The 16,267-nt window shown below is 35.7% G+C and overlaps 1 protein-coding gene across 1 annotated transcript in view; it reads right to left on the reverse strand.

Moving 5' to 3' along the window:
* Nucleotides 1–16,267, reverse strand: part of LOC107294828 (FYVE, RhoGEF and PH domain-containing protein 5) — a 124,367-nt gene that overhangs the window by 59,390 nt on the left and 48,710 nt on the right. Inside the window, exon 4 of the mRNA XM_015824094.1 lies at nt 15,853–15,982. Within this exon, the coding sequence (XP_015679580.1) occupies nt 15,853–15,982 (130 nt within the window). The remainder of the gene's footprint in view (nt 1–15,852; nt 15,983–16,267) is intronic.

Genomic DNA, 16,267 nt, shown 5'->3' on the forward strand with positions numbered 1-16,267 from the left:
ATGAACAGCGAACCATCTTATAACGAGAAAAGGAAATGCTGCTGATATTAAAAGATTGGAAAAGAAAAAGAAATAAAATTTTACTTAATGTCAAAACAGTGATGATGTGACCACCAAACAATCCTCTCTTGAATGAGAGGAGGGCATTGAAAACCTGAGGAAAATTGCTCTTCTTTTTCATAGTCACCAATTATATGTCAATTTGAGGGGAAACTAAAAGTATAAAGTCGCCTTTGATGAGATGGGTGCCTGTATAAATTGGATTATTTAAATAAATCAACCTTCAGTGGTATGAAGGTTGGAAAGACACATGCTCGGTATTACAAGACAAGATAAAAAGACCCACACATGGATTAGAGAACAAACGAAAGTATATAATATCATCAAGAGAGTAAAAAAATCGAAATGGAAATGGGCTGGTCACATAGCAAGAAGAACTGATGGCAGGTGGACTAAGGCAGTCAAAGAATGGATCCCACTTGATAAAAAGCATCTACGAAAGAGACCAAAGACAAGATGACTCTACGACATTAGCAAGTATTGAGGGCCCAATTGGCAAAAGAAAGCTCAGGACCATACAGTATAGGTTGGAAATATGTGGAAGAGCCCTTCATCCTACAGTGGATAGACAATGGCTAAAATGATGATGATGATGATGATTTTTCTTTAGGTTTTGGCATTTCAAACCATTGAGTGCTTTACTGATCAGACACAATCCATTTCAGAAACAAATCAGAAGACAGTGAAGGCAAGTAGTCTAGTATATTAACAGAGCTTCTTTCGAATTGAATTACCATCTCAGTATTATTCATTAACTGAAGATTCACGTCACTATCAAACACAGTTCTTTTTATTTAAATTATTAAGCCTAACCTTAAACTTTAGATATTTTCTTGCAAATCATTGTAAAGCTATTGTTGTGTCATACTTTTGCAATCTGTCAGCTTACAGAATGTAAAAGATTTGTCAGTTATTTTTTTGCTGTTATCATATGAAAATTAGATATTCATCTGTTTTCCTATACTTATGAGTAAGTATAAATAATAAAGGACCAATAAACGATCATAGCACTTTTTGTTTTTATCTTTCAAAGAACGTTAAGAATTAATTTCTAAAGATCAAACTGTAGTCATAGCACTGAAAATCTCCACATTGAAAAACTTACAAATAAACTAGTAAAACAATACAGTTAATTTAAATGCACCAGTTACTATAAGTGATCCAGTTACTTTTCTGTAAGAAGGAGAAAACAAAAGTAAATCTGTCTGAACAATTGTACATTTTTATATACAATCCTGTGGTCCCTGATAAGCCATAAAATACATATTCTGATAAATGTCTTAAAGATTTTAAACAAACCATTGTTTATATTATATTTTACTATGGCATTTAATTATTAAGCAATGGAAGTGAAAAAGAATTTTACCAGAGATAAATGAAAAGAAAAAATATATTTATTTTGACTTCTTAAAATCTGAAGAATCACAATTAAATGTTAGCATTCATTGAGTTTTTGACAATATATATTAGTAGAATTTGCATGAAGAAAATGGGGCTTCAATTACTCACAATAATTTTGCTTTTTGTGATCGCTTACGAAATCTAATTTAATTTTCCCATGATCCTGAATAAGAAAAAGTTGTCAGTGCCTACCATATGGTGTCAGGAATCATGTATTAAATAAAAAATAAACAGAGCCTCTGAAACATTTCAATAGGACTAACCTATTATTATGGTTTAAATCTTTCCAAATCAGAATGTATATACACACAGATAACATACACATATACATGGGCACAGAGGAAGTTCATTAGCTGAACCATGAGATGCAAGAGGTAGCAACACTGGCCACTCTGCACGTCCTCTACTGATGGGCTTGGCCTACAGCTGCCAAGAAGTGAAGCATATTTCACGCTGCCTGAGGTTCACTCTCTTTTCTTGTATACACTTTGTCACAGTTAGTAATTCTATTAGTGATTAATTTGTCTTCAGGCAAAAGTCAAAACACTGGGACCCCTGAACCACGTGGCCTGTCTAGGGAGTTCTGAGACAGTGTCTCTAGGCGTTGCCCGTCTTATGTTGTTTAATGGCTGTTTGTTTAACCAGGAAATGAACTCTGGGAATGACGACAGTGTCCAGAGACAGTTTTCTGGGAAAAGAGAGATGTAGGTGGTACAGACTCTTCAACTATCAAGGTCCTAATGCTGAACCTGCCACTTATTTTAATAATAGCTGCTGCCAGATACTTTTTAGCCCAGTAGCAAATGTTTTGCATTCTTCCTTCTCAGATTCACTTTGTGGTAGCAAGAGAGAGTTAGCACAATTAGGATGAAGGATATTTTTTCCTAATGTCTAAATCACAAACACTCTCTAATACGCGAAACAAGCAAACACAGATAGTCCTTGATTTACAACAGTTCATTTAGTAACCGCTCAAAGTTACAACAGCACTGAAAAAAGTGACTTATGACTGTTTTTCACAATTACAACTTTTGCAACATCCCCATGGTCATGTGATCAAGATTCAGATGCTTGGTAACCGACTCACATTTATGACAGTTGAGGGTATGTAATCACCTTTTGTGGCCTTCTGACAAGCAAAATCAATAGGGAAGCCAGATTCACCTAACAACTGTGTTACTAATTTAACAACTTCAGTGATTCACTTAACAACTGTGGGAAGAAAGATCGTAAAATGGGACTAAATTCACTTAACAACTGGCTCCATTGTGATCATAAGTCAAAAACTATCTGTAAAATTATTCAAAATGTGGTAAATTGCAACAATTATATTAAAAGATGTAAACATATAATTAAAAACTCAAGAGACTAGAGGCCTGTAATTCATTAAACATCAGTTCTCAGTATTAGAAAAGATACCCTATCAAAATACTTGATTTATCAGAGAAAAGATTTATTGGAGGAAAGAAAGACTATTAAAAAACCCAATTTCATCCACATGCATATCACAACTACAAACCACAGGAAATGCCATAAGGACAATGGTTACCAAATTATTGAAGAGAACTGAGATAAAGTGTTGTATATCTTCTTATCAGTTTAGTATTTTAGTTTTAAAATAACCTCCCTAAACTCAGGCCCAAAAATTCATATGGTGAATAGAAAGGCAGCATTCACAATATTGCAGCCCAACTGCCCGTTTAGATGCTAGACATGCTTTTTCTCTGATCATAGGCTTTAGCACCTGTACTCAGAGAATCCCTCAGTTCCCCTCTTTCTATTAAAAAAGGTTTGTTCTTTTAAAAGACAAGAAAGAATTGCTGTGCCTGCAAAAAAAATAATAATGAGTGGAACTTCGAACACATAGTTGTAATTGTCATATTGACTTTTTTGACCTCCCTTGCCACTGCCAATATCTGGAATTACCTTCTGAGGCTGGGGCAGCTTCAAGAATAACATTCAGATTGTTTTTTTAACGAATAAATAATAAAGCTATTATTTATTGTTATGTTATTATTTATTTGAATTTATAAGTCTTCCAGCTCCAATGGACTCTGGGCAGCATAAAGCTATGTTAAATGTAACTTCTTTGGTCTGTCTGCTTAAAATCAATATTGTTTGTATAACAGACAATAGAGACACAGACACAGACATAAAGTTTGATTTGACTTTTCTTTATCTCTTAGGAGATCATTCTATCTGCCAAGCAACAGAGTGTAGGTAGGGGAAAGAGAAAGTCTGTTATCTAAGGTTACAGGTCTTGATGTTCTGTGCCAGGTGATGGTGCTATAACAATTATTTCAATATTTTTACTCATTTTTTCCCCTCAGAAAGGCAAGGAGTCCTCTCACACACATGGAGGTTGGGAAGTGTAACTAAGTGAGGTGCCCCCTAAGTGAGGTGCCCCCTAGGATAATCATATTATCCTAGGGCAGGAATTGGAACTAGGCTGTGAAGATTTAAATAGTTCCAGGAGAAGTGATTTGAGATCTCCAACTTACTACCCTAAGGATCCACTCCTGCTTGCTGAAGCCAGGGATTTCCCAGTGGAAGGTTCAAGAAAGCTAAAATGGTGGCCAAAACCACACAAAGTCTTTGTATAAGCACGTGACATCAATTTGTAAACAAAAAGAATGGGGATACACAGTGAAGATGCCATATTGATTTCTTGACACATACAACGATACAGATACTCCTGAAAACTGATTGGTGCCAAGATTCGGTTGAAACTTGCATTAGGGACTTACTAGGTCATGATAATGAAAGCTTGCAACATTATCATAAGAATCTTACCAAGAATATGAATTGCATTATATTACCGTGAAGTTAAGTAACATTATTTCAGGAATAAACTACTGTATTGTTGCTGAATCCTATGGAAAAGAATTAATATCTTTAAAATTTTCTGGCTATGATATAGTAAATGAGTAATACCAACCATAAACTTTTTGCTCAGAGAAGAGTGAAGTGGTTGCTTTGGGTAGCTGAATTAATGTCATGAAAAGGCAGCAAACTGTTGGTGATTTAAAATTTTACTGTTGTAGTTTTACTGCCAGGAAACAATTTTCTGACTCAGGTGCCTAGGTACTAGGATCCTGAGTTGGAACAGCTTTTGCTATTCTGACCCAAGCAGCAAAACCATTTTTACAAGTAAACTTGCATTTACTCTCTGACTGGAAGTGGCCTAATACAGATATAACACTGGCTCTGGAGAACTCATGGTGGGCAAAGAGATGAGGGTTGAGTACTATAAATACTTGTACTATAAGTATCCTTGACTTATGCCCATAATGGAGCCTATTAATTATGGTGCTAAGCCATGAGTGTCATAAAATGGGTCATCAAATGACTGACTTAATTTTTTTTGCAGTGAAAACAGTGGTTGCTAAGTGAATACTGTGGTCATTAAACAAACCCCTTGGTCATTAATTGAACCCATTGTTGGCTTTGGAACATTTTTCAGTTTCAAAACTAAGTCTAATCCCTTTCTGTCTCTAAAATATAATTGCTTATATGTTTTATTAACATAAATCTATCCTGCAAAGAAAGCGGCGATTATCTATCTATCTATCTATCTATCTATCTATCTATCTATCTATCTATCTATCTATCTATCTATCTATCTATCTATCTATCTATCTATCATCTATCTATTCAATAGATATGGCTGCCCATCTCAAACAAGTCTGTACAAAGCAAGAGCTAAACAATGCAATCATAAAGGAAAGTCAGAGAGAATTAGTCTGCTTCTCAAAATTACTGCATTCTGTATTGTTTGTTTCACCATTGCATTGTTCCTATTTAAAACTTATAATAAACTGCCAATCAATCTGAAGCAAAGAAATTCCTAAAATGTATCAGCAATATTTTTCCAAGTTAAAATTGCATTCTGGAAATTCTGACTCTTTCCCCCATCTTGGAGGGAGAGACCACATCATTTGCTGGGATGGGAGGATCTTATTAATTACACTAAACCTCTGGTGGGGAAAAAAAGTTTCTAATTTTGTCTCTTCCTTAGAAGGACATTCACTCCAGCAAAAATATAGCATATGTTTAAAGTCTTTTTTTTTGTAAAAAAAAAAAAAAAAAGACTGTGTACTTGCTTCATTATATGAAGGTCAAAGGTTTGCAAAACAGAATGATTAATGGAGCCTGGAAACCAATCCCACCCAATTGAAAGATAAGGAACAGTAAAGACAATTTGACAAGCTGCAAAAGTGAGGCTGTTGTTGCTTGGTTCTTTGTGGCCTAGCCTGCTATTTCCTTTATTTGCAGACAGGCTTGTTCTGCATTCTGTGATTATTCACCACCCCGTCCCCCATTGCCATAGCTTTCTGGCACCTCACTGGGGTGGAGTGGAGCTATGTCTCACTCCCAGTGATAACCCAGATACCAAGTACAGTATCTATGCATGTTAAACCACTTCTATACCAAGGTCTTCTCATTTCCTGAAATGTAGGGTGGTGTTTTCCCTCCAAGCTACATTGGAGGCATTCTGGAATATAGAATACTTCTCTCAGGTTTTATTTTTTAAATATTTGGTGCATAGTCATTTCATTGTAAAGCTTTTCCAGGTTTAAAGCCAGCCAAGCAAGTAAGCTATCAGCAGTGTCCCGTTGTAGAGACTTTAACAATTCTGGGTCAATTGGAGATTTGAAGATCTTACGATGAAGCTCTACATCACACATGTTCCATTTACATAGAGAGGGGAAATGGTCTTCAGAATACTGGAATAGCTTTTAGGTCATCCCCCTTAGATTGGATTGTTTTTTGTTTGAATTTAAAACATACGTCTTCAGTGCAAATTGTGAATCAATCGGCTGAATATTAATATGCATTATATAGCTAGTCCTTGACTTACGACCACAGTTGGGTGCAAAATTTCTGTTGCTAAGTGAGACACTTGTTAAGTGAATTTTGCCCCATTTTACAAATGTTCTTGCCACAGTTTGTTAAGTGAATTACTGCATTTGTTAAGTTAGTAACACGGTTGTTAAGTGAATCCCCATTGATGTTGCTTGTCAGAAAGACTCAAAAGGTGACTGCATGACTCCAGGACATTGCAAATGTCAAAAATATGAGTCATAAATATGATGCCAAGCATCTGAATTGTGTTCACATGACCATGGGGATGCCGCCATAGTCATAAGTGTGAATAATGGTCATAAGTCACTTTTTCAGTGCAGTTGTAAGTTCAAACGGTCACTAAATGAGTGATTGTTAGTCAAGGACTACCTGTACTTAATTAGAATACACAAATGACAGCCTAATTTTCACAATAGCTATCTTTTCATGTGCAAGAAATACAAATGGGATATGATTTAGGGTATACATCATTTAACATATGTATAACAAACAATATTTAACATTATACAGTATTTAAGGATCAGTATGGATTATATTTGAAAATTCAACAGAGATTTGTGGAGGTGCGGTAAGGTATTTGTCCAAATAACCTATCATTGCTAATAGGAGGGGGGCCTTGTCATATCTATGGTATATTGCAATCTCCAAGGTCTGAAAATCAAACAGATTGCATTTATTTGGCAGCCTGCAGGTTATTTGTCGCATTTCTGATCTTACAGTCTGTAAGACCCATAATTATATTTTTTCATGTGCTCAAAAGGAACATATTAAAGAAGAGAGGTTATATTTTTCAGTATATTGGAAATTGCTAGAAGTTCTACTGTATTATTTTGTGACACAGTGCCCTTTTGAGAAGTCTTTTTTTAAAAAATCACTACACAGTAAGATTTAAATAACTTGCGATCAGAGTAGTTAAATATCTCTTCACAGAAAATGACTCTCATGTCTAGAAAAACCTCTATGTAAATATTTTCAGAGTTCATCACATAGTACCCATCATGCATAAACATATTTTATATAAATCATTACTAGCATTCACACTTAGGACACTCTTGAGCAGAGGGTTGGATTAGAAGACCTCCAAGGTCACTTCCAGCCCTATAATTCTATGTTCTAGTAACTATTTTTTTTGTTTACTTGAGACTCAGAAATTCATAGCATTTGGTAGCTAACCCAAATACATTATAGTACTAAAGCAAATTGTCTCATTTCAGCATTTACCTCAGGACTGTCTATTTTTAACTAGCAGAGCCATGGTGGCACAGTGGTTAGAATGCAGTAGTGCAGGCTAACTCTGCCAACTGCCAGCAGTTTGATTCTCACCGGCTCAAGGTTGACTCATCCTTCCATCCTTCCAAGGTTGGTAAAATGAGGACCCAGATTGTTGGGGGCAATATGCTGACTCTGTAAACCGCTTAGAAAGGGCTATAAAGCACTATGAAGCAATATATATGTCTTATTGCTATTGCTAGTACCATGTTTCCCTGAAAATAAGACTTATATTAATTTTGTCTTATATTAATTTTTGCTCCAAAAGACGCATTAGGGCTTATTTTTTTGTTAGGTCTTGTTTTCGGGGGAATACGGTACTAAATGTGTCCATCTGGCTGAAGATCTTAACTAGGGTTTATTTTTGGGGTAGGGCTTATATTACGAGCATCCTGGAAAATCAGGCTATGGCTTATTTTCTGGTTGGGTCTTATTTTTGGGGAAACACAGTAGCTGCACTTCTGATTCTCTAGCAGGTTTTATTCCTAGTACCTATTGCATTGGGTTCTCATAATCTGAGGATGTCTGAATTCACGTTTTGCATGCAGAGATCTAAATTTCAATCTACCTCATTCCCAGTTCTGTCCTGTTGTTGTTTTATTTTTAATAAATAAAGGTTAAGATTGCAAATGATGGGAGATTTTGCCAAACAGAGTAAAGCATTAATCAATATGGCTAGATCCAGGACAGGCAATTTCCAATAATCTGGCATTGGGAAGGTTTAGTCCAAAAAGTTCAAATGGCACAACAGCTCTAGATTATGGGAACAAATAGACTTACTTGGCATAAGGCAATTTATACTGAATGCATCAGCTGAGCATCCTATCCCTAAACCGTGCTCCTCAAATTAATGCTTTCCTTGTGAATCTCAGAATCTTTAGGATTCAAGCAGCTTTTGCTAAAAGGTGTAATGGAACAATTTTCATTGTTTTACAATTATATTTACTGGATATATCTTATCTTTACAGAGTCTAAATAGAATGTAAAGTCCAGTGCAATTTCCAATATATAAATTGCTTTCACTGAATCCTTCAATTTGGAATGAAATTTCTTCCAGTTATAGATGATAGTTGTAGTATGGTAGAACATTAAGAAATACAAACTCTAACATTTTTCTTTCCTTATATTTTATTTTAGCATCAATGGAACGCCCTTTAAAGAATAATTAAGCTAAGTAGATATACAAAAGAAAATTCTGCTTCTTATTCCACAGGTCACATTAATTTTTGCACTGAAACTCTAGGCAGTAATTAAGAATAATGAATGATATTCTCTTATTTCTGTATCTAGAGTAAGTGGCAAACAGGATTCTCCCTAATGTATAAAATTATAATTTCAGTATTTATATTATAATCTTTAAGTATCTGTAACCTCAATTTATAAACATTAGCACTGTTTCTTGTAACACATTAATCCAGTTTAATGTTTACTGCAAAAATCTTGCTGCATGTTCACAGGTTCTGCCTCTTTTCATACAAAAGAGGATGGACAGAATTGGGTGCAAAGGTATAGGCAAATGTATGAACTCTTGCTTTCAGAGAATATGCTATAATGTGATATAGTATGGAGTAAGGACTGTTAATTTCTTTCAACCATTCACAAAATTTGTCATAAAAGCTAGTCTTGTTTCAGTAGTGGGAAATCTGAAAATCAAACATGTCTGCTTCAACATGGAACTTCCAGTAAAAAAATAAAGGGGGGGGGTCTATATAGAATCAAGGCCCAATTCTAGATTTGCATCTAAACAAATTGTTAGCATAGATGTGAAACTTTCTTGCAACCAAGAAGGAATAGGCCTGGCCAAAGGAAAAAAAGACTATTTTGTTTTGTGTTTTTGTTTTGAGGGTAAAACCCCCTCCTCCCGAATTATGGCATAGGAAACCTTAAGGGGAAAACACATAATTTCAGGGAAAATGCTTATGTGGTACTCCTATTGCTTTCAGAAGTAGCACCAATCACTGTCACCAAAGCTGTGGTTGGAGGCTTTAACGGAGTGAGAATCAATCCCTACCGCAAATATCATGCAGTCATTGAAAGAAGCTATAGGCAGCAAGACCTTCCAACTTCTGAACAAGCTGTGCAGATAAACTAATATGAACCATATGGCATAAAGAGGGAACTTCTTTCATTATCAGCTGAGTGAGCCACTCTGAAGGTTGGTGGCCTTAAGGAAACCACATCGAGTCTTGTGAATGACCTTACATGATGTGCCACATCCAAGCAAAGAAAAAGAGGAACAAATACATTGGACAGATGATGGTTAAGGGAGGAAGAATCAACTTCTCAATTAATAGTTTCCTTCTCCACAACTGAAATCTCACTACAGCAACTATTTGTTCAGCCACTGTGGATATATTAAAACATAGATAATAAGAATATGACTACAGAAAGGCATCTGTATTGTTACCACTTCAAGAAAGAAATGCAGTGTTAGCTATTCTATATGTTGTGACTATGATTGCTTACAAATATTCCATATAACATGTATATCCAAATGTTTTAGCAGGGAAGGAAATAAACAACTAACAGCAAGCTATCAAGCAGCAACAGAGATCTGACACATAGTACCATAGCACCAGGGGCTGCCACAAAGAAGAGGGAGTCAAGCTATTTTCCAAAGTGCCTGAAGGCAGGACAAGAAGCAACGGATGGAAACTAGCCAAGGAGAGAAGCAACCTAGAACTAAGGAGAAACTTCCTGACAGTTAGAACAATTAACCAGTGGAACAACCTGCCTCCAGAAGTGGTGAATGCTCCAACACTGGAAGTTTTTAAGAAGAGACTGGACAGCCATTTGTCTGAAATGGTATAGGGTTTCCTGCCTGAGCAGGGGGTTGGACTAGANTTATTATTATTATTATTATTATTATTATTATTATTATTATTATTATTATTATTATTATTATTATTAAACACAGACTGATAAATAGATACAGTGATTTTGCCTACTAGATTGGTTTTTTTAATGCCCTTGAAGATGTACCCATAAGAGATGGCTGATTTGTGATATTCCATCTATGTAACTGCAAAATACTGTATGTAAAATATTCTCCTTACCTACAATTGTAATTTAATGAAGATTTAAGGGAGAAGGCAGGGAAAAGGAATGTCCTCTTTCACCATCTGCCATCTGCCATTTTCTTCCAGTATGCAGTTCTGTTGTCATGAAAGTCAAGGTTACCTCCATGGTGAGCAGTCAAACAAATATATACACAAGACACACATGTGAAGGATGGCCCCAGTATGCCTTAGGTAGTTCAAGCAAGGTAAACTAGAGGTGAAATTTTAGCTAAGTGAAGGGCACCTCACTCTCTGAGGAGCATCATAGAAATTTAAAAATACTTAGCTGGGAGTTCTCTAACCCAATGCCATATGCCACTATTTTTAATGCATTGTTAACTTCTGAATTATAAATAAAATAAAATGAAAAAGGAGAAATCAATGTGACTTCTGGTGAGGGAAACACCCTGAAGATAAATGATTTTTCTAATATTGTCGTATCATCATCATCATCATCATCTCCAGGAAGCTGCCAGTTAAATAACAGTACAGTGTGGGAGTACTTCTTTCTTTGACTGGAGAATATTGCAATAAGTTAAACTTTGAAGTAACTCACATTAGGCCAACGAGTTTTGAGACTTTGCCTTCCATTTATATTCTGACATATTCTCCTTCCGATTACTTTTATATGACTTTTGTAATAAATGCTGTTTCTCTGTGCTTCCAAATAGTGTGTGTTTCCAAGCAGCAGTGTTATAACTCTTTTGGGTAAGTGTAGTTAAAGCTCTTCGGTCATAGTGACCCCTGGGCTGTCCTTGATCTAAGACAGAAGGAAGGGATTTGCAGGCAAGAAGTTCATATTTTCTTTTTTAAAATAACTATTTTTCATTGTATCTTTATACAACAATTCCTGCTGTGAAAGATAAGCTTCACTTTTAAATGTGTGCTCCTTTCCAGATGCAGAAATAGCAGTAGCACTTAGACTTATCTACCGCTTCACAGTGCTTCACAGCCCTCTCTAAGCAGTTTACAGAGTCAGCATATTGCCCCCAACAATCTGGGTCCTCATTTTACCAACCTCGGAAGGATGGAAGGTTGAGTCAACCTTGAGCTGGTGAGACTCGAACTGCTGGCAGTTGGCAGAGTTAGCCTGCAATATTGCATTCTAATCACTGTGCCACCATGGCTCTACTAGTTAAAAATAGCCCACAGTGCTGCATTCTAATCACTGCACCACCATGGCTCAGTGCATATAATAGTCAGATTTTGGTTTTAAGGAACCTGAACAGTAGCAGAAGTAGAGAAGACACTAAAATTGGTAATAGTACATTCAATTGGCAGAGGAACTGTATTAATTGGACTCTGCTGCAAACTGTTTTACTTACAGAAATCAATTTGTGTTCCTTAATAGCTTGGGATGGAGGTACCCATTTTTTAAAATGAACTTAACAGCAGCATTCTTAGTAAGAAATGGTTCATTTAATGCTAATATGACTTTTCAGAATAACACTATCTACCGGTGTCTGACATTTGATTGGGTTGTAAATACCACAGATGCTATGCTGCTCTTATTAATGTATGTCCCAGAGCAACAAATGTACCTGCACAGGTTCCATAATCCTGCTAAGATTTTCATGAAACAAAAACTCACAAGATAGATATGAAATGTAATTATTTGGCTAAGGATGATTAGGTTTGGGAGGAGGATTGATAGGAGAAAAAGAAGCCATGCTTGTCATATCACTATCTAAGGAACTCATAAGATCTCTTTAAATACTTGAGGAACAATCCAGCAATCTGATACTTATTCAAGATTTGTAAGATTGTATTTCTGTTGGGACAGAATTTCCTCATAATGAAAACCTAGCATAATATTCAGCATAATGAAAACCAAACATTTTTCAGCAAAGAGTTATTTCTTGTTCACAGTGTAAATTAGCCAGTATGGTGAAGTGATTTAAGCATCAGATTAAAAACTGGAAGATTGTGAATTTTAGTCCCACCTAGGTCCCGTTCAGTTGGATTACTTGGGGCCAGTCACCCTCTCTCAGCCCTAGGAAGAAGCCAATGGCAAACCATTTACAAAATCTTGCTAAGAAAACTGCGAGGACTGGTACTGGTACTCAATGCTGCTTTTTAAAAACCACATTTCTGATGAAATTGAAAATATTTCCACTAGTTGCTGCTTTCATTCCTGTATTCAGGCTGACTTTTATCTAATAGATAAAAGATGTACAGTATATGAACAAGCCCAACAATTAAACCAGAAAATCAACAAGTTACACTTGTTACTAGTTTAGTCCAAGACTATTTTCAGATTAGCTCATTTCCAATTCTTGGTACTATTTTCAGCAGTTAAATCTACTATGTCTTCCAATTCTTAATAATAGGACACCAAAATTTGCTTACAATGACTATATCTAATTGTAAGGATTTCTCTACAAGAAAATGATAGAGTTGACTTGTGTTTCATCAGTCAAACACTGCTTTTTAAATAAACAGTGTACAGTTCCCACAAAAACTAGAATTTCTTTTCTATGAATGTTTTAAAATAAATATAAAAATAAATATAGACCAGTTTTGGCAAGTGCTACAGAGTCGTTAAATGATTTCAGTAATATCAGGACTGACATTTAATTCCAGTTCATTACAGAAACTCAGAAGAAATGTAAGTGATCAGTGGAAAAGTGTCAGCGGAAAGCTGTCAAATTTTACTACTGAGGTCAAGAGACAACAAGATTTATTTTTTTTTTAAAAAAAATTAAACATTAACTTAATTTCTATCACTTATTGGACAATACTGTTTATGCCAAGCTGGAAAGTGTCCAGCTTTTAAAAAAATATTTCCATGCATATATTATAATCTTAATAATATTTGAAGATATTTCTTTTACTTTTGAGAACATTGTAATCTAAATAATTTGACAAAGACCTTTTGGCTTTGAAATTCACCTACCTTTTGAATCTCTTTTTGATATGTATCATCACTGTACAACATACATGTATAAAAAGGACCAGACGTTTCTTAACATTACTGAATCATGAGCATCTAACTTAAAATTCCCTTTTTGGCCTTAATATTAGGGATTATAAAAGATTGCAAATATTGTCTAAACTCAATATTGCCAATATTGCCAATATTAAATAATTATTGTGTAAATATTGCAAATATTGCAAATATTGAGTAATTCTGAGAGTTTAGATTAAATTTTCCAGTCTGTAGCACCTAAAATTCAACTTAGATCAGGAGAATACAAATTGGATTATATGTCAATAATATATATTTCTTCCTCTGCTGAAACAAAGTTGTACTATGTACTACACTATAAGAAGAATGGTACAACAGTAGGAATTTCTCAACAACTACAGTCTTTAGCCTGGAACTAGATGCAGTCCATGTCTAACAACCCTAATTGGGACTGGCAACTCCACCACTAAGCAAAGCTGTCATTAAGTGGGAAATCATATGATTGCTACTGTGCTTTTCACCTGGAAAGAGACAAGATTACTCAGTCTCACTCTGATTTTGTTTGGCTCCTAACAACTCCCCCACCCTTTGAAATCTTGAGGGTTGTTTTCTGTCTTGTACACATTGAAAGCAATGCAATTGTGTTGCAGATGGGAGCCTGGGAGCTGCAGACAAACTACACAAACAGTTTACAGTAGTCTCTTAAGTAGTGTTTACCGTATTCTCCTAAGTACAGTAGACTCTCATGGGGAAGGGTCAGCCAAACTTGAGACTGCCTACAGAAATTGCTTGTTTTCTCCCTTGCAGAGAAGAGAGATTGGAGAGAAAGGTTTCAAGAGAGTACTGTAAGCTGTTTGCGTAGCACACCTATAGCTCCCAAACCTGGGCTGGTGGTAGGATCGGTTTGCTTTTGATGTAAAGAAAAGCAAACAGCTTACTCTCATGAAATTTCTGGGGCAAAGGTCAGGCATAGGGCAACATATATTGACTGTAATGGTGATTATGTGACTGAGGAACACTGCAAAGGTCATAATGGTTTAATGGTCATAAGCAGTGGTGGGATTCAGCTGGTTCGCACCACTTCGGCAGAACCGGTAGCTACTTTTTTGTTGCCCAGGCCCAGAATGGACTTCCAGAAGTGGCATCCACACAGAGGATGTGGATATTTATTCACATATTTGAATCCCACCACTGGTCATAAGGTTATTTTTTTCAGAGCCATTTTTCAAATGATTGTTGAAGGAATGAGCCAGGAGGTTAAGCAAACTGTTTCTGATGTGGTTTCACAATTGGAATGTATTGGTTTACCTTGAGCATCATGGATTATCAGCTGTTGCTGTTGTTTTTAATCTTTGCATAGAGAGTCACTGTCATAAGATGGACAGTTTTATAAACTATTTTAACTACAACAAAAATTAAGGTGTTACTGCAAAAAGTGATGTTTTGTATGACAGTTTTGTAGATATGCAAATGACACAAATTGCAAAAGAATCTGGTGAAAGATGGGGCAAACAAACAAATCACTGAGGTCACGTTATTAGGGTATCTTAACAAGATTTAATAATTTTGTTTGATTATTATTTTAAGTTGCCCTAATCGAAAGTGAGGTGACATACAAGTTTAATAAATTATTGTTTTATTATTACTGCAGACATTTTACACAGAGAACATTATGACTGGCAAGGAAAAGACTCATTGTTGAAAGTTTTCTAATCTCCATTTAAAAAATAAGTCTTTCAAGTATAGAATAGAAAAAATAAAATAAATATAGATGTGCACATGAGAACAAGCAGCTGAGAGGAAAGGAAAACAGGCAACTTAAACAAGAGCACTTGCTAAGTTGCCCTTTTTCAGGTATTCCCCCTCCCTTCCTCTCCTTTTCCTATTATGTCATATACTACTAGAAAGTGGAACAAGACCTTTAGTTAATATCTGTTCCATTTTATAGGGACAATAGCAACTCATTTTGCCAGTTTCTATCAGCACTTTCACAGATTGAATTACTTTGACTGAACTGAGATCTCCATGCCTTGGATGGAAGGTCTCCTGCCTTGAGTTGGACTAGAAGGCCCCTTCCAGCACTATGATTCTCTGTTCTCTGTTCTAAAATGTCATGTTTCTGATTGCATTCTTGTACTAAAATCACTCCTGTACCCAGCAGCAACTGAGAAGCATGGCACACTAGATAATAGGTTGAGTTACCCCACAAGAAAAATCTAGTAAATATCCTAACAATTTCCTAGTACTTTATTGTCACAAAATGTGTTCCGAAAGAAAAATGTATTTTACCTTCTGGATGATATTGGAATCTCCTTGATTGCTGTCTTCATCTTCTGAACTTTTCTGTTCCTCGTCAGATGTGACATCTTCAATAGGAATTACGGAGATGGGGCACACCTTGTAAGGCTCTGTGTAAGCACTGTGAAAAAAAACCTGTTATGAATACCACTAGACAATAAGAACAGGAGTGAAACTTTATCTTATTATTAGATGAAGATTTTCTGACACCCTATAATCTGTTAATTCTTGTGAAGCTCCTTTTGTACTTGTTAAGAAGTCAAATAGGATAGGGAGGAGGGACTCCATAGGGTAGGGACTGTAACAGAAAAGATTGCATGGTCCCTTCTAAAATCTTGTTCAGAAAAGGTCATTGGACATTGGGCAATGAATGTCTAGAGTGGTAGGGCTGATCATAAAGGAAATT

The sequence above is a fragment of the Protobothrops mucrosquamatus genome, unplaced genomic scaffold, assembly GCF_001527695.2.
Source record: "Protobothrops mucrosquamatus isolate PMUCROS unplaced genomic scaffold, P.Mucros_1.0 scaffold2115, whole genome shotgun sequence".
In the NCBI taxonomy this organism is placed as follows: domain Eukaryota; kingdom Metazoa; phylum Chordata; class Lepidosauria; order Squamata; family Viperidae; genus Protobothrops; species Protobothrops mucrosquamatus.